The sequence below is a fragment of the Corvus brachyrhynchos genome, unplaced genomic scaffold (genome assembly GCF_000691975.1).
Source record: "Corvus brachyrhynchos isolate BGI_N302 unplaced genomic scaffold, ASM69197v1 scaffold14, whole genome shotgun sequence".
Lineage (NCBI taxonomy): Eukaryota > Metazoa > Chordata > Aves > Passeriformes > Corvidae > Corvus > Corvus brachyrhynchos.
In genome coordinates, this window is record NW_008239110.1 from 8212760 (window position 1) to 8235159 (window position 22400).

At 40.1% G+C, this 22400-nt stretch overlaps 2 protein-coding genes across 3 annotated transcripts; both read left to right on the top strand.

The window, feature by feature from the left end:
• Window positions 1-16: 16 nt before the first annotated feature.
• On the top strand, window positions 17-6341 carry GTF3C6 (general transcription factor IIIC subunit 6). Of its 2 annotated transcripts, none has more exons than XM_008637771.2 (6): window positions 17-217; window positions 878-958; window positions 3243-3306; window positions 3861-3905; window positions 4040-4153; window positions 5626-6341. In XM_008637771.2, the coding sequence occupies exons 2-6, from the start codon at window positions 890-892 to the stop codon at window positions 5919-5921; spliced, it is 588 nt and encodes a 195-aa protein (XP_008635993.1). In that variant the 5' UTR covers window positions 17-217; window positions 878-889; the 3' UTR covers window positions 5922-6341. The 2 variants fall into 2 exon arrangements, with proteins under 2 accessions (XP_008635993.1, XP_017595273.1); XM_017739784.1 differs by having other exon boundaries at window positions 17-152.
• A 1849-nt stretch (window positions 6342-8190) lies between these two features.
• On the top strand, window positions 8191-19602 carry RPF2 (ribosome production factor 2 homolog). The gene is made up of 10 exons (XM_008637773.2): window positions 8191-8297; window positions 9438-9570; window positions 10368-10405; window positions 10999-11038; window positions 12869-12950; window positions 13039-13115; window positions 13437-13536; window positions 17703-17805; window positions 18757-18901; window positions 19210-19602. Exons 1-10 carry the CDS (start codon window positions 8275-8277, stop codon window positions 19387-19389), a joined length of 921 nt encoding a protein of 306 aa, XP_008635995.1. The 5' UTR covers window positions 8191-8274; the 3' UTR covers window positions 19390-19602.
• Window positions 19603-22400: the final 2798 nt, after the last annotated feature.

The window sequence follows — 22400 nt, forward strand, 5'->3', positions numbered from 1 at the left end:
TCCCGGCGGGCGGGGCAGGCTGGGAGAGTGGCCGGGCACGGACCGAGCGCATTTCCCTGGGGCTGGCGGGTTTCTCGGGCCCCACAGGGGTCCCGTCCCCAGAGCTGTGTGGGTCTGGCTGTTCTGCTTCGGGCTTCCCGGAAAACGGCGTGGTCAGAAAGCGATCTTCCACGTTCTGTTGCTTCCTGTCGCCATAAAATCACAGAATCAGAGAAAGGTTTGGGTTGGAAGGGCCTTTAAAAATCATCTGGTTCCAACCCCCTACCATGGGCAGGGATACCTTTCACTAGACCAGGTTGCTTAAAGCCCCATCCAGCCTGGTCTTGAACGCTTCCAGGCATGGGGCATCCACAGCTTCTCTGGGAAAAGTGTTCCAGTGCCACACCCCCCCCTCAGTAAAAAAATTCATTTTCATTAATGAAAATTTCAATATCTAATTTAAACCCGCTCTCGATTTAAATCTGTTGCCCCATGTCCTGTGACTACATGCTCTTGTAAAAAGTCCCTCTCCAGTTCTCTTATAGACCCCCTTAGGTACTGGAAGATGCTGTAGGGTCTCCCCAGAGCCATATTGGTACTCATTTTTCAAGGGTGAAAAAAGTGCTCCCCCATTCCTAGCTAGGAAGAAAAGGCCAGGAAATTCAGGTGTGAAACAGATGTCGTATGGAATAGTGGGTCACTACATTTCCGTGTGTATTACAAGAGTTCTGTCTCTTGACAAAATGGAGCACAACTCCAATTTGGGGTCTGTTTATCCTTAAAGTCTGGGTCTTTGTATGCTGTTCTTATTGGTGTAGATTGCTTTCGGGGGTTCTTTTTTCTTTCCTGAGTTCTGTTCTATCTTTCCTGAGCTGTACATTATCAATTTTTCTTGTAGGAGCAACTGGTCATGGTTGAGCTATCAGGAATTATTGATTCAGACTTCTTAGAAAAATGTGAAAACAAATGCAAGATTTTGGTGAGTGATTACAGCACAATAGGAAAGGGGTAAGTTATTATGGATGTGAACAAGGGACTGAGGCTGCTTCTAAATTTCTTGATGTTGATAACATTGAGATCAAATCTTTGATAGAGAATTATGTGTGCTGTATGTGGCTGCGTGTTGTTGGTTCTCTTTCAGAAACAGCATAAAGTCTTTGAATATATTATTATGTAAATATAAGGAAACATTTTCAGAAGTATATATAAGCTTGGACCAGTAACTGCTCTGATTTTGCATTCTAAGTTAATTTTTTTTAATTATGTATTTTGCACATTAAAAAAAAATTTTAATCACACTTCATCAAATAAATGGAATACAGCTGACAGGTAAAGCAAAATATTTAAGATTTTCACTGTATTTACAATGGGGTTTTTTGCAGATGTGTCCTGGCAAGTTCAAGTCTTTTAAAGGATAACTGGGTATTAACCATCTGGTAAACAGTTTTGGATGTTGTTTGCTTCACTATGAGGTTATTGTAGGAATCTGGTTTCCCTGTCCTATTCCTTTTGAGTTTTTTAATAACTTTATAGGACAGATTTTATTTGCCCTTCAAAACCTGTGTGGACTATGAGAGCTGTATAGATAGTACAAGTACCACTGAGTTGTAAACACTTTCTGAAAGCAGACCTTTATTACAGACTGAAAAGATGGAAGAGAACATCTGAGTTTGCCACTGATCAGAATGTATGTGAGTGGTAAAGTCAATTCTGAATGTCTCAAAAGTAGAAATACAATCAAGAGTCATAAAATATTCATCTTCGGATGGATATGCTTTTATAAGCAGGTTTCCTTCCTTGATCTCTTGTTAGGTGTATGATTCACTGCTGGTGGCTGAATGGCTACAGATGCTTCAATACTGCTGGTGGGAATCTTTTCAATGTTCTGCTTTGAGATTCCCTTGAAACGTTACTAGCAAAAGGTTATAAAGTATCCATACTGTGTCCTACTTGTATCCAAGTCTACTTGCAGTCACTCACTCCGCACTGAGTAAGCACTCCTTGAGACTCTTTGTAAGGGACAACTGTTGTTAAATCCTTAATTAAAGGTGCTGCTGTGTGTTACTCTGTTTAGCAAGTTTTCTGTGATGCTGGTCACATAACGGGAAGACAATTCTGCATAGTCCACAAAGGAATGCAAATCAGCCAAAGAAATAAAATTTTGAATATAAACCCCCCATAATGCTATTGCTTAGTACTGATGTGTTATTATTTTTATTTATTTCTTGTAAAAAAACCAAAACAAAACCAAAAAACCCCACAACCTCCCCCCCCAATGTTCTTTATATTAGCTTAATGTTATTGGTGTTCTCAATTTATGTAGAAGAGAATCCCAGAACTTAAATCTTGTTGATCTTGTACTTTGAAACACAGAAATATCTAAGAGGAAAATTGCACAAATTCATATTAACCTGTGTAATATTCTGGATTTTATGCAATTTACCACATAATGCCTTATCTTCAAAACTTTTAGCATGTGCTTGTCTTCATGTCCTGAATAGTTCTGATGTTCACAAGGTACTATCCAAAGTCATTTTGCCTTAATTAGTGTATTCTGTTCAGACACTGATTTTTATCAAAATACACTACATAGGTATATCTTACATAAGAAAAATGGGATCCTGGCCTGTGTATTTGGAAAACCTGTGCTGTAGAGGAAGGGAATGAGCTGACAGAAATGCTTCCCTGCTGTTTCACTCCTTGTTTAAAAAAATAAAATAGCAACAATTTCCAACTCCTTCACTATATAGATACACAGTAATCACAGAAGCTTCTGTGACCCTGCAGTGTCATTGCTGGTGCTGATGTAATGCCTTATGCTGGACTTCCTCACCCTGTGTGTTTTCCAAAGGGTTTTGAAAGTTATTCTGCTTTCCAGAACTTACATTAATTGAAGCTTAGAAAATAACATCATCTTCATGCAAACACTTACATTTTTATTAATTTGAAATGGAGGTTACATTAATTTCCTAGAGGAAATAACAACACTTTAACTTAGATAGACCATTGGCTGCAGTTTGATCTAAATTTATTTTAATATACTAGAGCATTTTCTATACAGTTCTATACTAGCTTTTACTGTGATTACTAAAAGAGTATTATCTGGTTTATTTTTGTATTTAATATGCTTAAAGGAACAGGTATGATGAGGAACTGATGTAATCTGGATTCTGCTATGTCTGTCTTTGCTGGTCTTACAGTGAGAAATTCACCTGGGCTAATACAGACCTGACATCTGTGCAATTTTGTCCTTCTTTTTATAGGGAATAGAGACAGAGAGGCCCATTTTACAAGTGGACAGATATGTATTTGCAGGAGAATATGAAGGTAGGAAAAACTGTGTGAATACAATCTCTCCTTTTTCAAGTAACCAAAAGAACTTTCTTAACATCAGGTAGTTTTACTGCAATTGGTCCTGTGAGATGCTGAAATTGTGGGTAGTTGTATAACACCATGTAGAGCAGCAGCAGTCTGAGTTTACTGCTAAATTAACCATGCATCCATGGTACTTCCAGGAAAGTCTGAGTGGAAGCTGACTGTGGGGTGCAACAGCTAGTATTACTGCAGACAAAAATGTGGGATATAAAATGCTATAAAGTGCTTGTTGTCCCCTGTGTAAGCAGGACTGACCTGTTGTGCAATCTGTAGTTCTCTCATTTGCCCTGTGGTGACAACACTGATCTGGAAGAAAATGGTCTGGGGTCCTCCCTTGTAGTGACTTCCAATGACTGTGATACTCCTGTCTGTTCCTGAGTTCCTTAACAGTGCTGGGCTCTGTGAGGGGCTGGAAGGTAGAACATTCTCACAGCTGGGCCAGTGGGCACAGTACCTGCAGCTGATATAAATTAGTCTCTAAAACTTTCTCACTTGGTTTTTCATAGATACCTTGGGAACCTGTGTGGTTTTTGAAGAAAACACAGAGCAAGGTAATTGTTATGATTTGATGTTCTCTTCGTTTCAGTAGCTGGGGAGGTTAAAAATATTTATTTTATTTCAGTTGCTAGTGGAATTCACTATAACAATTGGGGTTTGGGCATTGTTTTTTCTCCTCTTTTCTTAGTAGATGCAGAAGGCAACCAAAAAGTGCAACTGAAATACAAGTGCCACACAGTGAAAAAGTTGAACATGACACGGACCCTTCTGACAGAAAAGAAGGAAGGAGAAGAGAACGTTGGTGAGTGCTTCTGCTCTTATGCATGTGGACATGGGTGGATTATGCTTGGGACTGTCAGCCTTTACTGAGTGTTTGATTCAAGAGCATGCAGGAAGTTCAAGGAACTTTCTTCTTTAGGCACCAAATATGTATATTTAAATTTCAAAAATTAAATACATTTCTGACCAATGCTGCCTCCAGAAATGTCTAGTAGGAGATTTCTACAAAGAAGTGTAAGAGCAAGGCAAACATACTGGTGCTCCCTGGTATGTTCTTCTGTCATCTAGAAGTTTTGAAATCAGAGGCGGTGTTTAGTAGTTCTTCGTTGATTTTGTTTTTTCCTACTTCCATCACTTTTTCTAATGACTTTCTGAGTCTCTGTAATTATTGGAAAGCTATAATATCCTTAGGAAGAAGTTCCATGTCTGTATTACAACTGAACTGTACTTACTGAATTTACACTTAGATGGAAATGAATTTAAATTACTTGCAAAGACATACCCAGAAGACCACTCCTATTGATTTTAATTCTGTAGGCAGAACTCAGGGCTCCTATGTTTGCTTTATCCATTTTTTTGTACAAAAGTCAGTACTTTTACATAGCACTGAGTATCCTACTATATATAGCAGTATTCATTAGAACTATTCTACTGCTTTTTGCTGGTTTTTTTCACTCAAGTCAGTGTTACTGCTTCATATTTTAAGAATATATAGCCAATTTACCTAAAATATGAGTAGTCAGCTGGACACTGGCCATAGGAGGCATAAAATGAAATGTCCTGGAATCTAACTAAACATCAGCATTCTTATCAATACCATGTACCACTTCTCTCCATAGAAATAATTATGTAATATTAAATTGAAACTATTATTGTAATAGTATAGGTAATATTAAATTGATACTACAGAGTATTTTGCTTAATATCAAGGCCTTTTTTAGTCTGGAGGAGCAATACTGATGATAATTACTGAAAACCACTTTGTTTCTATGGGATGACAGAAATTTAACTTGTGCATACAAAGTAACTACAACACCTTGTGAATTGGCAACATGTACTGAGTAAAAATCAAAACGGGAGTGGAATCCTGTTTCTGTCTGGGGTTGTTTTCAATCTGTTGTTCCAACTTGTGTCTAATATTTAGGTGAACAAACATTCTATTCTCTTCATTGCATTCGTGAAATATTTTCTCTGCATTTTGATCTATGCTTAAGTTATTTTAAGAGTCTAAGGGTGACATCAGACACCTAAATACAACAGGAACTGCCATACTGGATCAGAGCAAAGCTCTTTTTAGTCCTGCATTGTATTTCTGACAGTAGTAAATGAGTATGTGAAAAGTAATAGGAGAGGGACAAACACGTCTTTCTGTAGTAAGTGGTTCTTTTACTTAGATCTTGGTCAGGCTCAGCCTTAATAGCAGTGAACTTAAACTAAGAAAAAACTGCTGTTAACTCCTTTTGTCACTAATAGAATTTTCCTCCTTTGAATCAGGTGGAGTAGAGTGGTTACAGATCAAGGACAGAGATTTTTCCTACAGCAGGCCTAATATGATTTGCAGTTTTCTGCATGAAAAGGATGATTCTGAGGAGTCAGGTCAGGCCCAAGATAAATTGGCTGAAGAGTCAGAGGGAGAGGTGAGTGGCAAAGAAAATTCTGACATGAAATGTGACCTGGAAAAGCAGGACACCTTGGAAATAGATGCCTCTATTCCTCTGCCTGACAGCTCTGCTTCTGGGGCAGAGGAATCTCCTTCTGGAAGTGCTGCCTTAGAGGACGTACCTCCATGATATTAACTCTGACCTTTTCATGATTTCTTCACAGAATTAATGGGCCAACTTTTATAGGCCATTACATGATTTCCACTTTATCTGAAAAATGAATAGTGGAAAAACACATTGTGTTCTTGTGCATTGCTTTTGTGTTTGAATTATAGTGGGAAGGGCTTAAGTGTTTTTTAAAATTACTGACTGGAAATGTATGTATCCCTACCTCAAAACTGAACAAGTGGAAATGGTTACATTATCAAAAGAAACTCCTACATTAGAAAAATGTTGATGTATTGTACAGTCTGGAACATTTTGTAAAAAGAAAGAAACATCATTGTTTAAAATAAAGTCCTGAACTTTTCAAGTATAACTTCACTTGTGTGTCATATTGAGCTGCTCTGGTACTGCAGTTATTGAAACAAAATAAATCAAGTAAGTGTGGCTTTTATTGACTGAATAGTCATCAGATTGCTTAGTTTAGATTCTCTCTAGTGTCCTTTTTCTCCCTGATGGAGTTTAGAAATCTTTCATGTGGGAAGGGACTTTAGGAGGTCTCTCATCTAGCTTTCTCTATAAAATAGGATCAACACTGAATTCAGGGCAAGTTGCTCAGAGCTTTGTCCACTCAAGTCTTGAAAACCCCTGCAAACTTGTCAGCAAGTGAAATCGCAGTCTTGAAGAGGCATCTGTCACTCTCCTTCCCCCATTTTCTGTATAATATAATGTGTGTTATACAAAAGGAAGTGTGATCAACCCCTTTTTCTTTTTCCTCACAGTAACTTTTTGGCTCTAATCTTCCTCTGTGGCATTTTTCTGAAGGGTTTTTTACTTAAGATCCTGTACCTATGCATCAGTGGTTCCCAGATTAGTCCATGTGACCACATAGTGGTGCCTAGCTAGTCTGTGGGTTGATTCTGCTACATCATTTATACTGCCACACACTGTTCTATATCACAGTTGAGTGTGTGGTGCACTTGGGATAACATTTTTAAAAGAATAACAGTTTTTAAACATTAAACATTTTCTTCCAGACCCTTCTTCTTTTGTACCTTTCTCTGCCTCCCTCAAAACAGTGTAACTGCAACAATGCTGTGAGGAACACCTAATTAATCCCAGCATAATTATGTAATACTTTAATTAGTAATGATCAGAGGAGAAGCTCACCCCCAGCATTGTTCACAGCACAGGATCAGTAAAGAGAAGTCATTAAAACTGCAATAGTTTCAAACCATCAATCCCATTATTCTCCTTTTTTTTCTGTGTAGAAGCAACTTGAATCCTAGAGGAAAGGGAGGCAGGGAGAGGAAGAAGAGGGAACGCTTCCTGTGTGCCTCCAGCCTGGGTGGGGATCTTTTACACGGTAGTGTTGCATTTGAGGTTTCAGGGAGATCGCTCAGCCATCCCTCTGGATTTAACTGCAACCATGAAAGTTTGAAAACATCATCAGTCACACTTGATTTGTGTAGTGCTGAGAGATAGAGGACAATTATAAGTGGAATAACGATCCTGGGAATACGCATGCTCTTGTGTGCCGGAGGGAGTGTTTGCGGTGCACTTAGTGGCAGCTGAGCCTCCTGCAGAGAGGGCTGGGGGGCGGGAGGTCGAGCGCTCTTGCTACGGCTGCTTCAGCCACTGAGAACAGAGAGGTGCTCCAAGAGTTTGTTCTCTGTCAGAATGCAAACACAGCAACTCTCTCGTGTTTCCTTAACTGTTTGCTTAGCCTGTCACTACGTATGTGAGTTTTTTTCCTTATGTACAAGGAGTATTCCAGTGGAATTGGTTTCTGGCCTTCTCAGCCTTTTCTTTCAGAGCTACACTGAAGCTGTTTCTTTGTTCTAGTTTATCTGGTAATCAGTATTATTTTTTGAAAACGTTTTATGTGTATCATAAACTATGAGTGCATTCATAATAATGTTGGGGGTTTTTAATATTTTAAATGTTATTTCTAATGGTCGAGCTTTTGTTTCTATTATTATTATTATCCTAACTTTTGCAACCATACAACCTCTGTGTGAAGAGCCTTTTTCTAACATCCAACCTAACCCTCCCCTGACAACAATTTCAGGGCATTCCCTCGGGTCCTGTCACTGGTCATCACAGAGAAGAGATCCGTGTCTGCCCCTCCTCTTCTCCTCACGAGGATATTGCAGACTGCAGTGAGGTCTCCCCTCAGTCTCCTCTGCTCCAGGCTGAACAGACCAAGTGCCCTCAGCCGCTCCCCGTACAGATTCCCCTCCAGACCCTTCGCCACGTGGGACGCGTGTGCGGAGCCGGCAGAGCGCCCCGCGCATGCGCCGTGCCCCCGCCCCGCTCTCCCGGCGGATGTGACGCCGCACGGCGGCTCCCGCACATCCTGCCGCACGTGAGGGCAGCAATGGATGCGCTGGACCGGGTCGTGTGAGTGAACCGGGGGGACCCCCGCACTGGGAAACGGGAGCGGGCGGCGGCCCGCGCGGGGCTGCGGTGGGGGGAGCCAGCAGAGAGAAAAGCCTTATGGAAAACGCGCTGGACAGAGGAAACCGAGCGCTGCCGTCTTTTTAGTGGTGGCCAAACAGCCTTTACTCAATTGGTAGCTTAAAAGAACCGCGGTGACAAGCTGGTGTTGAATTTGTTTGTTTCCGTACACCTGAGAGAATTCTTTTCATCTCTGAAGTTTCAGTGATGCCCATCACATGCACATCTGCATGGGGAGCAATTGCCATGAACTAAAACAGAAGAAGTCCCACCTCAACCTGAGGAAGAATTTCTTTACATGGAGGGTGGCAGGGCACTGGTACAGGCTGCCCACGGAGACCGTGGAGTCTCCCTCACTGGAGACAATCTAAACTCACCTGGACACGTTCCTGTGTCACCTGCTCCAGGTGACCCTGCCTTGGCAGGGGGATTGGGCTCGATGATCTCCAGAGGTCTCTTCCAACCGTGACAATTCTGTTGGGGGGGAACGGGTGTGGTTGTTTGTTTTAAAGAAGAAATTAAAATTAATGCTTTATTCAGAAGGTAATCTAGTGGAGAAGTGTGATTCTTAAGCCATGTAGCCACCGATGTGTATAAGGTGTGTGCCCCTGTGAAGGCTGGGGTATTTCACCTGGATAGTGCCCAGTGCTGCTTGCTGGTTCCTGACAACAGATGTGCCATACTTGTGCTTTTATTTTGGGTGCCATTGATGGTCTTTGAGTAACTTTGTTTTCTTCTCAAAAGCAAGTTTCTGGCTTGTGGAGGGAGCTGGTGTGAGGCGAAGCCTTCAGCCTGTCAGTAGGCTGGGAATTCTAGTGTAGCTTGAGCTCTAAATTAGCAGAAACTGAAAAGCACAAGACTGTAAAATCACCTTTGTTAATTTGGGGGGACAGAGAGGAAGAGGAGTGGCAGTAAAACACATTCACCTGAGGCATTGGTTGTAATTCTGCAGGTTGGGATTAAGTCATTGAAATAAATTACTTGAACACAGTTTGTTCCAATTCTTGTTTGGTTTCACTGTTTCCTGCAGTGTCAGGTTTTGTTACGTATATTAAGTTTTTAACTATTAATTTATTGTTACAGAAAGCCTAAAACTAAGAGAGCAAAAAGATTTCTTGAGAAGAGAGAACCCAAGCTAAATGAAAATACAAAAAATGCTATGCTCATAAAAGGAGGAAATGCAAACTTAACAGTGACCGAAGTGCTTAAAGACATTGTAAGTTGTTGGACATAGCATGCAACCTTCCTCTCTCTTTCTTACAGTTTGCTGTCTCTGCTGCACTATCTGTATTTTCATACTCTCCCTGTACCTCAAATCTCAGACTGACCAGTACTCCAAAGGTGTCATTACCTACTTCTTAATGGAGATTATTTTCTTCCAGTTTCTTCTTTGCCAGAAGTTTTGAGCTTCCTCTCTTTATTTTTTCCACAATTGTCCAGTATGTAAGGTGAAGTGTTGCCAAGTCCATTTGAAAACAAGAGGATTAGGTACAGAACTGGGACTGTATCACACAGCTAAGTCATATCCCAGAATCCTGTTAACTGACTGTATTGATAGGGAGGCTTCAGCCTCTCCTAAAATGTTAAACTACCAATCATGTCTCCTAACTCCATAGCTTAAAATATTATAGCTGTTCCTACACTCCTTTTTCTCTTTGCTTTGTTGTTTTCCTATTACTTTATGCCTCTTATGATCAAATTGTTGTTCTCTCCCTGTTTTTCCTTATGCCCCTTAGAAGCAGAGGGATTGCATTACATGGCTTTGATATCAGCTATTTCTCAGTTATTTTGTTATTTCTTAGTTTCTACAAATAATTCCTTGTGCAATTAATTTGGAAACAAGATTGTCACCTGCTGGAAGGGTATTACTGTGAGCAGGCCTTTTGAGGTACCTTCTTCTAGCCTGATCTGCACAGTTACTGTTTCATGTGATCCTGTAAACTATTGGGTTATAGAAACAACAGTGCTGTGCATGTTTTAGAGATGACATGTGTTAAACTTTGTGTTTTGCAGTATGCTGTGAAGAAACCTTTTGCTGTACTGTATAAAAGGTAAGTGGTCTCACTTTGACATCTTTGACTCTTCTGACAGACAGACAGCTTTTGGTAATTTCAGAGCATGAATAGAGATGCTGGCTACCATGGGGGCTTGAACAATGACCAGGGTGCAGAAGATGACTGACTGATCATAATTTCCAATAGACTGGAAACAAGCTATGTGTGATCAGCATCAGTGCTGAGCCCTGTTCTGTGGCAGGTGGTACAGAGCAGGCTTCAGGTCTAAGTCTTGCTCAAAATGGGAACCCAGTGTCTGTATGAATGTAGTGCAGAGACAGTTGTAGTAGCTAAATTTAACATTGGATGAACAGGCAAAGGCAGTTGTTCATGGTGTGTCACCAGTACTGGTGTTCTGGAAGTCAGGCCCCAGGAGACAGGAAATATGGAGGAAAGTACTTAAAATGGCAATGGTGACACTAAGGCATTCAATTAATATGACTTGTGGTTTGAACTCAAACTGAGCTTCTACTGCTGGAGTTTCTGGTGGAATGCAGAACTTTTTATTATCAGAGAACTAATTAGAAGTGGCTATCTTGGGCCTGTTTTGGTTTTTTTTATTTTAACTTGTTTTTTTCCCCTCCTCTCAGGAAAAATATTACCAGGCCTTTTGAGGACCAAACATCATTGGTAAGTATAAACAGTGTTTTCTCTCATGACAATTTTGAGCAGGCTAGCCTTGTGTGCCAAAAGATGAACCATCAGGGAAGAAGAATAGCCTGTCTGATCAGAGCTTTGGCTGGAACTCAGGGATAAAAAGAGAGTATATTGCCCTTGGAAGTGCCAGGCTACTCAGAAGGACCACAAAGATATTGTGAGGGTATGCAGGGAGAAAATTAGAAGGGCCTGAGCCCAACTAGAATTTAATCTGGTTACTGCCATAAAAGACAATACAAAATGTTCTAACAATTACATCACCAACAAAATGAGGGCTAAGGAGAATCTCCATCCTTGACTGAATGCAGAGGGAAACACAGGGACAAAGGATGAGGAAAAGGCTGAGGTACTTAATGCCTTCTTTGCCTCAGTCTGCAATAGCAACACCAGTTGCTCTCTGGGTACCCAGACCCCTGAGGTGGAAAAGAGGGACAGGGAGCAGAATGAAGCCTCCATAATCCAGGAAGAAATGGTTGGTGACCTGCTACACCACTTAGACACACATGTCTATGGGGCTGCATGGGATCCATCAAGGGTGCTTAGGGACCGAGTGGAAAAGCTCACCAAGCCCCTTTCAGTCATTTAGCAGTCCTGGTTAACTGGCTAGAGGCATTTTTTAAAAGGGCAGTTTTGCAATGTATGTGTTGTTGCAGTATATGCAGGGCAGATTTGAGGCATTTGAGTTTTTTGCATCTTTTTAATAAAATACACAGCTATTGGAGAGTATACAGATATCAACACACAGTGATTAACAGCTGTGTGAGCACATGGTTCAAGGGGAGTCCCCTCTGGCCTGTTTTTGGCCTGTCTAGAGTCAGCATTTCTCAGCGATCTGGTGGCAGAACTTGGTGCTGAGCTGTGTGATTTGTACGTGCAATTAACCCAGCCTCTCCAGGTGTCTCTGACCTCCCAGAGGGGCAGAGCTGCAATGTCCTCTCTGAGCTGCTGCTGTTGCAGGGGTGGGAGGTGAAGTATCCTTCTGTGCTTCACAACTGCCAAGTTCATACTTGGTACAAGGTACGTACTTGTGGGAAGCACTGGATAAGTTGTGTGTGTGTGTATATCACTGAACCACTGTTGATACACAAGATGAGGAGCTGCCCTGGGAGGCAGAAGTGCATAAAAGGACTTTGGAGCTGGACATCTTTAGAAAGAACTGCTGTCATGTTGACTCTGGATACAATAGGTTCTCTTATCTATTCCTCCTGGAGAAAAGATCTCTGTGATAGTCACCACTGGCTTGGTTTTAAGTAGCATCTTAGTCTTAAATAATAAATTGACATGAAGTTGCTGTGTAGTGGGACTCCTGTGCCAAGTGCAGATGTTGTTAGACTTGCTGTTGAGGGAATTAACTGGTTGTTCAGAAGCTGTCAGGCAAAGCTAATATGCTGCATGAAGCTTATTTGGGAAACTACAATGAGGCATTACAGCAGCAGCCAGCTTGCAAATACTTACTTGTCAGGCAAGGAGAAGTGGTTGGAAGTATCTTGTGTAAAAGCAAATAATGAGGAATTATAAAAAAGAGTGTTATAGATAAAATGGCAAGAAAAAATTGCCTGACTTGACTTTTAAGATGCAATAGGAAATAAAAAAAGAAATTATTTGAGTCTTGAATCCAGCTGTCAGTTTTAGCGTTAAGTGCTGAAAAACACCCATGACATGCTCAAAACTCTTCTGGTAAGTGCAGTTGCTCTTCTCATTAAGCAGCTCCTAAACTCATGTGTTTGTGCCATATACCTTTGCAGAATATTTTAAATCCTGTGAACTGAAACTCATAAGTTTTATTCTTTTCCTCAATTGCAGGAATTCTTTTCCAAGAAATCAGATTGTTCTCTGTTTCTCTTTGGCTCTCATAACAAGAAGCGACCTAACAACCTGATAATAGGTAATAACTCTCACTTGGGTTTTTATTGGGATGATGGGGTGTTCAGTGAATATTTAAGTAGCTGGTTTTTCTTTTTTTGCTCTCACAGGTCGCATGTTTGACTACCACGTGCTAGACATGATTGAGCTGGGCGTTGAGAAGTTTGTTTCCCTAAAAGATATTAAGGTAAGGAATTGCTAATTCAGTATTTCAGCAACACCTAGTGGTGGATTTTTTGGTTGCAATTTTTTATGTGCCCTGAAGTGAATCCAGTTGTTTTTTAAAAAAGTGTTTCATGCAGTATATGAGGATGGTAGTTTCTGTTCTCCAGAATGTTAATTTTATGCTCTGCTTTTTAATTTAATTTCGTTGGTCTATTCTGTCCCTATTGATCACAGGTCACAGAAGTTTTTCATTCAGTGTTGAATGGCTGGCCACCTATCAAATCAAAAATATGTTCCCTAACACTGTCTGAATTTTTGTTATTTTAAAATTCTTATTCCACAGAACAGTAAATGTCCTGAAGGGACAAAACCTATGTTGATATTTGCTGGTGATGTGTTTGACGTGAATGAAGAATACAGAAGACTGAAGAGCCTTCTTATTGGTCAGTATTTTGATGATTTGGGCAGTAGGATTGCATAGATCTGTAGTAATATGATCTGTTGGGAAAAGCTAGTTTGTCAATAAATGTTTGCTTGTGTTCAGCACAGAAAGAAAACAAGAATTAGCACTTGTAGGTTTCATGTCACATTAAATTAAAGTTAACTAATCATGAGGACTATTAAAGGGAGGAAAAAAACCTGTCCTAAAAGACTCTGAAGATGAAACTTCATGTTCACTAGAATTCATTACTTTGATTGTGGGAAAACTGTCATTTTCCGAAAAGTCTTGGCCTTATAATTGTAGTGGGTCATCACTTTTCTAACCAAATAATGTTTTGAAGTATCTAAATTGAAATCAGTGGACTAAGTTCAGAAAGTGGGATATTTTTGCTTACAGAAAAGTCAAATCAGTATAATTCAGCTTCTGTTTTTGTAATGAAAGCTTTTTCTGTTGGAAATTCCACCAATTCTAACAAGTGTGCCGTTGCTTAGGATACTTGGAAAGAACAGGTGCAGTAAAAATCAGCTGTAGATAATAGTTGTGCCCTAACTTTAAGGCAGGCTTGGAGCTTAGGAAACAAACTGGCATGAAATTTTTTACTATCCTGAGGTTGGAGGCTCTGGAAGATAAAGCACATTGTAGCTTTTTCAGACACAGAAGTCTGAATACTGTGTCTCTTGACACTTAAGAATTGCATCTTGCTTGGTAGAATTAGATATAGAAAGTAGGGTGGTGTGTTTTTTCTTTTTAATAGTTGTCATAAAAGTAGATTACTCCCTTTTTTTCTTTTTTTTTTTTTCCTAAACTAGTGAAATACTGAACCTGGCCCAATAAGAACAGTCTTATTCTTTTGGTTCCATTCTTGGTTTTCTAGGTTTCTAGGCAAACGGGTAAATGACTGCTCTTTAGAAACAGACCCTAAAAATGAGAATTGTTTTCCTTAGTATTATTCCTTAAAGCAAGATGTTTCATCTGGAATGAGACTGAAAGGGAGCAGGAGAGGAGCAAATTTTCATCCTCTCAGTGCAGCTGACTGATTCTTGGGGATGGATGAAAGGGTGGTAACAGAGCTTATACATCTTTGAGGATGATTGAATACGAAGATAAGTGAGTTTTACTGCTGCATGTTTGTGTCACTGTCAATGCGTATTTACGCTGCAGGAAGCAGATGCCTTTTCTGGGGTGTATCTTGTTCAGGCATGTGCACAGTGATGGGAATCCAGATGTGCTTCTGCACCCCATGGTCAAACAGCTGAAATGGGAGACAGGCGTAGTAAGATAGTTGCCAAATAACTGAATAGTCCTTCCTATTTCTCTTGATATTTGTCTGTCCTTTCTCCTCTCCTATTTATTAGCCTTTAATGACTTGGCAGTCGAATGTACTCCACACCCAGTCTTCCTTCTTGAACATATGCCAAGTACTCCAGGTCTTAATTGTTCTGCCGACTTCTGTGAAATACCTAGATGCAAAACAATAGACAAAGAAAAAGGTTAAGGAGAATAAAAGCTTGAAGGTATCACTAACCAATTAAAATATTTTGGGTATTAATCTGACCTGCTTCAAAACTGCACTTAACTGATAAGGAAGAAGTGATTTGTTCCATTTCTGCAAAAGGTGGTACCTTTAAGCTGCTACTCTTGCTAAGAAAGATAGGAGAATGTCTTTATAACAACAGCTGCAAATATTTTGTTGCTGTACCAGTATTGTTGGGATCCCAGAGGGAATATTAGATAGCTGACAGCTTCTTGTTGCCAAAGTAGTGTGATGCCAGTGATGCCGAGGAACAACCAAGCTTTCATTGTCTTTTGTGATATCAAAAGGGCTTATGCATGTTTGTACAATCATCTTACAGCAGTTTCTTTGTAAAACTAAGAGCAAACGTGAATTATTGTCTTCATGGTAACCAAATGCTATAGTCTGGTTAAACTGTGAAGTGAAAGGATGCTGTTTAGGAGGAATAAATGACAGATGCATTTTCTTTGGAGACCTGAAAGACAAAGACATCCCATTTTTTCTCTTTTGGTTTTCATTGCCCTCTGATGTGGCAGTGTAGGAGTTCATTGATGATGTAAGTCTTGGAATGCAGTTAATGAAATGCTAATAACATTTAATGCCTGTATCTATAAGATGTTTCAATGCTTACAACACTGCCTGCTTGTTATTAGTTCAGTTACTGAACATCTATTTTAGCCTAAAAATGGCCAGGCACTATAAGGCTTGCTTATACACTTTCTAAAACGTTGGTTTGCAGGACATCTCTGCAATTTTAGATTGGCTGTCACCTTGGTCTTCAAACAGCCTTCCTCACACAGACTGCTTTTGAGTGTTTGAAAAGATTTGAGGGCTTTTTCTGGTCAGGAAAAGGGGATGGCTGGGAAATGGCTGGGAAATGGCTGGGATACAGTTTGAACTGCACTCATCTAACCATAGCTGCATAGATTACAGCGTTACCAGCTTTTGGTTATGAATTGATACAGAAAGACTTACATTCCACCATCAATTAGCAATTTAATCTGGAAATAGAAAGGTCCTGAAAAGCTCTCTGTAGGAAAGAGTAAATTAGACGTTCTGGAAACATGTTTGAGGACAAGGGGGAGAGAGAACTAGGGATGGAAAGAAAGGAGAAAGCAAGTCTCTAGTCCAACCAAAGCAAGAGTTGTAAATTAAGACTATGTTAAAAAAATTTCAACTCTCTGGGTATACTGAAGTGTAAGGTTTCTGCAGCTGTTCAGTGTTGCCAGGAAACAAATTCCTGACCACCTGCGTTTATTGGAAGAGATCATCCTGTGGGTAAAAAGATGTATGATGCCACAGGAAAATATGAAAGGGAAGTGTTGCCAATAAAACCACTATGAATGTAAGCTTGTGTACCTGCAGAGAGCTAATTGAAGGGAAAAATATGCCACAGGCAAACAAAATGTTATATTTGCAACTTTTCCGCTAACTGCAAGTTAGACTCGAAAGGAGAAGAGAGTGTTTAATTGACCAAGGAAGTTTCCTGGGCTGACTCCAGCTGGTATTTGCCAGCAAAACTGTGTTTTGGATGTTACTCCAGTGCTGATTCTCTTGCAAAAAGGTAGCGAAGGAAAAGACAAGTAGCCAAGGGATCTGAAAACAGGACAGAGCGGGAAAGAGCGATGTGTTTTGCATCTGTTAACAGTTCTCCTATATTTCAGCATTGCCCTGTCATGTTTATTAGCACACCTTGTTCTCTTGGTCAAGGTCACATTCTTTCTCCACCCTCTGCGTGTGTTGGACAGATTGCTGTGCTCATTGCAGGCTCTCTGATTGCACAGTATATTTTCATAGCCTGATATAAGAACCTTGCGAGAGGTGGCTCATTTTGTATTTAACCTGTATTTCAGTGTTCTCTTTGCAAACTGAGCAAGTATTTGAAGTATCTTATTTTCACAGATGTGTTGCTTATTAATAGAGAAAACATTAGACATAATGACAAATATTGCTTTACCTAGAGGACAGAGGTGCCTTGTTGTGAGGGAGATATGAAAGAAATGATGTATCGAAACTTTTTCCCAGAGAGAGAAATGTAGATAAGAGTAGACAAGGTGCAGTTTTGATCTGCTGTGTACTGGTTTTGATCCCTCTTTCTAGTCTTCCAAATCTGGCTATGATTAAGATTTAAGTATCAGGTTTGAATTATGTCTTTAAACAGATACCTGAGCAAATGGCTTCTCTGTACTGATCTGTGTTTAGCTGAGCATTGGCTGGTCTAAACACCAAATAAGATAATTTTTTTCCCCTGATTTTAGAGATGAATATTTAAAAGCATAGACAATGCAATTATTCCAATTAGCTTAATAATGTTAAGTTACTGCTCTGAAGGTGTATTTGCTCTTTTTCATGCACTTACAGATAGGAAGTATATATATAGGTAGCTTGTATATTGCCACCAAATTATCTCTGGAAAGTCACTGTGTTCTTGTCAGGATTTCCACACACATTTGGATTCATCAGTGCATGCTAACACGTGCAATATTAAATTTCTGTCCTGTGTTTTGGCCAGGCTGCAGTTTTAAGTAGTGGCTATTTTGTGAGATTTGTATATCAAAATGGGCCCACATCACATCACCAGTTTGTTATAGGCATCTGTTGGTTTTATTTTCAGCCAAAAAACCTGGCATTTATTCACTGTAATACTCTCTCAGATTTCTTCAGAGGTCCCACTGTGCCCAATATTCGTCTGGCTGGTTTAGAGTATGTTCTGCATTTCACAGCTGTAGATGGGAAAATTTACATGAGAAGCTACAAGTGAGTATGTGTTTTATCTATTTGTTTGGGTTTTGGTACACTCGTCAACTTCAATCTGTAATTGTGAAATTGCACTGGCTTGAGCTGCATTTAGAACATGCAATGTGTAGAGGTGCTCCAGCATAACTTGTACAGCAGGAGAACACTTGAGCCCTAAGTCTGCTGCCTCCTTCCTTGTTGAGCTCCTCCTGGCTCAGGATTGCTCTTCCATATGGCTAGATTAGTAAGGTGGTGTGAATTAACTTAGTGAATTCTGGGTACTGTCATAGACTTCATGGACTTAGTCTGTTCTCAGGCTGATTTCTAGGACTCTCGTCACTTAGGTGTTTGTCAGGGAATAACAGGGGGTAGGCTGCAGACAGAGACGCACAAGGAAAACCAGGAAAAGGCAGGATAAGGCAATCTTTCTTGTTGCATTGGTGTTTACCCTTACAGTTCACTCCCTGACTTAGGAGGCTGTGAACATTCGTAGCTCACATAGTGTTCCATGTGATTTTGATTTCTCTTAATACAAAATCATTTAAATCAGCCTCACTCTTAAAAACAAAAAACCAAAATGCTTTCTCAGATAGTGCTCTGGTTATTTTGCTGTAAATTAAAGTGAATATTCTTCATGCCTAATAATACCCAGAGTGCTATTTTGAATTTGAGAAGTGATATGGCTTTCAGGGTACTGAGGCTGAGTTTTAAAAGTGATACTGATTATACTGGTCTCATTTTAAAAAAATAATAAAGTACTTTTGCCAGGTCATATTTTGGATGTGTTCAAATTGTAATGGGACTGATTTATTATAAATTGTTATTGATAGATGCCTTTCCCAGTAATAGAGTTAGTGGTAGCAGTTGATTTAATAGTATTTTGAGCTGCAGGATTAAACCTATCCTTAAGGAAGATGGATACATCTTTAGCACAGGGGACAATGTTGATTTTGGTTGGTTTTCTCCTCCTAGAGTGCTTCTGAAGAAATCTGGCTGTAAAATACCCAGAATTGAACTGGAAGAGATGGGACCTTCATTAGATCTGGTTATGAGGAGGACACATTTAGCTTCAGATGACCTTTATAAGCTGTCTTTGAAACAGCCGAAAGGCCTGAAGGTATGTAGCTTGGAAAGGGCATTGCTTTCAGATCTATCTGTGAAGAGGAGCAAAGACTGAAGTGTTACTTGTTGTATATTTGACCAGAGCTTACTTTCATCGAGGCCAACTGACATTCCTGGGGCCACAGCACTTCTGTGGTGGTCAGCTGGCATCCAGACTCTCCCCTGGAAGCACATAAAACACCCAGCACAAATCTTAGTCTCTAAACTCCAGCCAATGTATGAGGCCTTGCTTTTGGGTGCTTGATTCTCACCAGAGCTCCTGGGCCTGTACTCAGAAATACTGACATTGTTCTTTCCTTGCAGCCTAAGAAGAAAAAGAATATCTCCCACGATGTGTTTGGTACAACTTATGGTCGAATCCACATGCAGAAGCAAGATCTTAGTAAACTGCAGACACGGAAAATGAAAGGCTTAAAAAAGAGGCCAGCAGAGAAGTCAGCTGAAGATGGTGGGCCTACTCCCAAAAAGTCAAAGTCAGCTTGATAGTCTGGGACAGCTTTGAAAACTCTTTGTACTTTCAAATTTAGAATATATGTTGTAATATAAATTGTCAGACATAAAAGATTGAGCTGCTGTTAGCTTTAGTTTTGTAACAAAAATCTTTTTAATCATTTGTCATTTTAAAGGGAACATTGGGGTATTGAGCTTTAACATGGAACTTGGTTATTTAAAATAAAATATATGCTATAACCAATACTCCAAAGCTGAGTATTTGTTTCTTGGTATAAGCAATATAGGGGAGTCAAACAGGTTACTCATTTCCTGGACAGTTTCAGAGAGTGGATTGGAAGAGACTTTAAGATTGTCTGGTTCCAACCCCCTTGCCATGAGGAGGGACACCTTGTACTAGACCAGGCTGCTCAAGGCCCCATCCAGCCTGAGCTTGAACACTTCCAGGGATGGGGCATCCCCAGCTTCTCTGGGCAACCCGTTCCAGTGCCTCACCACCCACACAGGGAACAATTTCTTCCTAATATCCCCCATGCTTTGTGCTTTTAACATAGAGGCATTTAAATTGCATCTCCAATGAAGTTGCTTGCTGGTGGGAGAGGCTGAAATTCCTCTGTGCTGCCCTTCAGGTGCTCTCCTGTTGACCTGCAATCCCTGTCCAGGCTTTGGGCATCTCTTGCTGTCATCAAACTGGTCGGAGTGGGATGGATTGAGCTTCCCTTCCCCCAGAAACTTTAGTTTTATTGCTGTTATGTTTGAGCCCTTGATCAGTCAGTTCTTACAAACTGTGCAGGACCAGAGCAGTGAATGCACATAATATGCACAACTTCTCTGTTCATTTATTGTTTATGTGTTTCAGATTTTGCACAACTGCAACACTCAATAAACTTTAAACCATTTTCTAAGGTGTGAACTCAATACATGTGTGATGGCCAGGCTTTGCTTTTGACTATTGCACCAGGCCCTGCTTGGCACTGGCAGAATTGGGAGTGCTTAAGGTGTTTTTACTGTGTTCATCACCATGGTAGCAAAGTACCTGATATTTACTTTAGGCATAAATGAAACCTGCACAGGTTGAATTTCAATCTTTGCTGCTTGATTTGTGCCTAGAATGGAAATATGTGAAGCAACCATGAAAGGTACATTTTTACAGATATTTTTTTTTCTTACCCTGATTTCCTCCCAAGTTTGTGCTCATGAGTTAGTGCAGATTCAGCTAAAGACTTGTTTAAAGGGGATGAGAATTTAAGAGTTTAGTGAGACTTAGGTGTGGTGTTCTGCTTTGGAACATATTGAAAAACCTGGCTTTTTTAATTCTGCTTGTCTCTTTGGAAGTTGTTACTCTGCCCTTTAAAAGCATAATTATTATAGAAGTATACACACGTTATCATGAACACAGCAAGCTTGCTCATCCTACTTATGTTTTTAATACTTGATCTTTTCTTGCTCGTTTTCTAATCAGCTGAAATGTCACATCAGAAATAGGTGGTTTGTTATTTTCAATTGTCTTCTGCATCCTGGATGGAAGCTGTTGGGCAGCTTCGCTTTCCTTACGGTTGGGCTGAGCTGTAACTGTGGCTGTGCAAATGCCACCCATGACATTCTTGCAGTACTCATTTGATAAAATCTGTGGTGTGAAAAAGGGAGGGCTTTAAATGTTTGGGTTCATTTTGGGGGCACAAACATATTCATCACTGATGTATTTGCATGGCTCTCTCCAAACCCTTTTCTCCAATCTATAACCACATGCTTGAGAAATTGATGATTCCATAAATTTCTTCAGATTTGTATTTCCTACTGTATCTTTCTGAAGTACAAATCAGTAGGCTTTTGTCTGAAAGCTGGAGAAGAACCATACTAGCAGGCAATGCTGTCTTTGACAAGCTTTAAGTCATAAAAGTAATAGTAAAATACTGTAAATTCATAAAAGACAGTGTGCCCATAGTTTAAAAGACTGTAATTTTCAAAATTTTCCTAATTTGGAAGCTAATTTTGGTGCTTAATTTGGGTTTTAAAACTTAACTTCTTAGCAGTACTGTAGACCATATAAAATCCTGTAGCCTCTTAATGTAAAAAGTGAAACTGTTGTTCAGTAGAGCTCTCAGAGAGAAGCTGTTGCATCCTGGTGTGGGTTTTTTTTAATGCTGATGCTGGTTTGCTCCTTGTATGACAAGGAGTCTTGGACAGTGGGGGCTACTACACCTTCCAACACCTGAGAGTGGTTACTTAAAGCTTCAGAGAGGTGAGGAGTCCTTGAGCATGGGAAATCAGTCAGTGGGGAGAGTTTATTCGCCCTTTGCAGGTGGAACTTAAAGTTCCTGATGTCCATCACCTGTGGCTGTTGGTGTGAATACCCTTTTATATGTAGCTTTTTGTACGGGTGAAATACAGCTATGTGGCAGACAAAATGTACCAGATGTGTGAGACAAGGAGAAATTCTTCTGGATATAGCATAAGAATATTTAGGTTATGCTTTTTCATGCCAATCACTTTCAGGTTATGTTGTTAGCAAGGATTAAAACTTGCTGTATTTATGATAAATACTTTGTAGTACTCAAAGTAGTGGCATTTTGGTGCAAATTCTTGAGTGGGAAGTGGAAATGCTCTCTTGTTTTTCACAGCAGAAATGAACTGCTCTGCTCTGTATGATGAGATAGGATGAGGCCAAGTTAACAAATGAGATCACCTCATGCCCTTTGGAGAAGTTTCAGCCTTGCTGTGAAGCACTGATAAAGCCACAAGGCTGGTGGCTGGTGTCATTTCAGGGTACAGCAGGTATAGCCTCCCATCTGCTCCGTAGGCAATGGCTGCATTCCAAATATCTGATTTAACTCAAGGTGAATGGTGATAGGAGGGCTAAATATAATCTTTCTAGTGGAATGTTCTTATTTCCCAGAGTCTTTCAAAGTGTAGTGAAATTTGTCTGTAGCTGTGTGCATGAGGAACAGAACGTGTAGTACTCAAAGGGCAGCTGATGAAAGGGGCTTGCTTTACCTCAATTGCTCCTTGCTTCCAGAGTTTACCGGGCTCTGAAAACACATAAA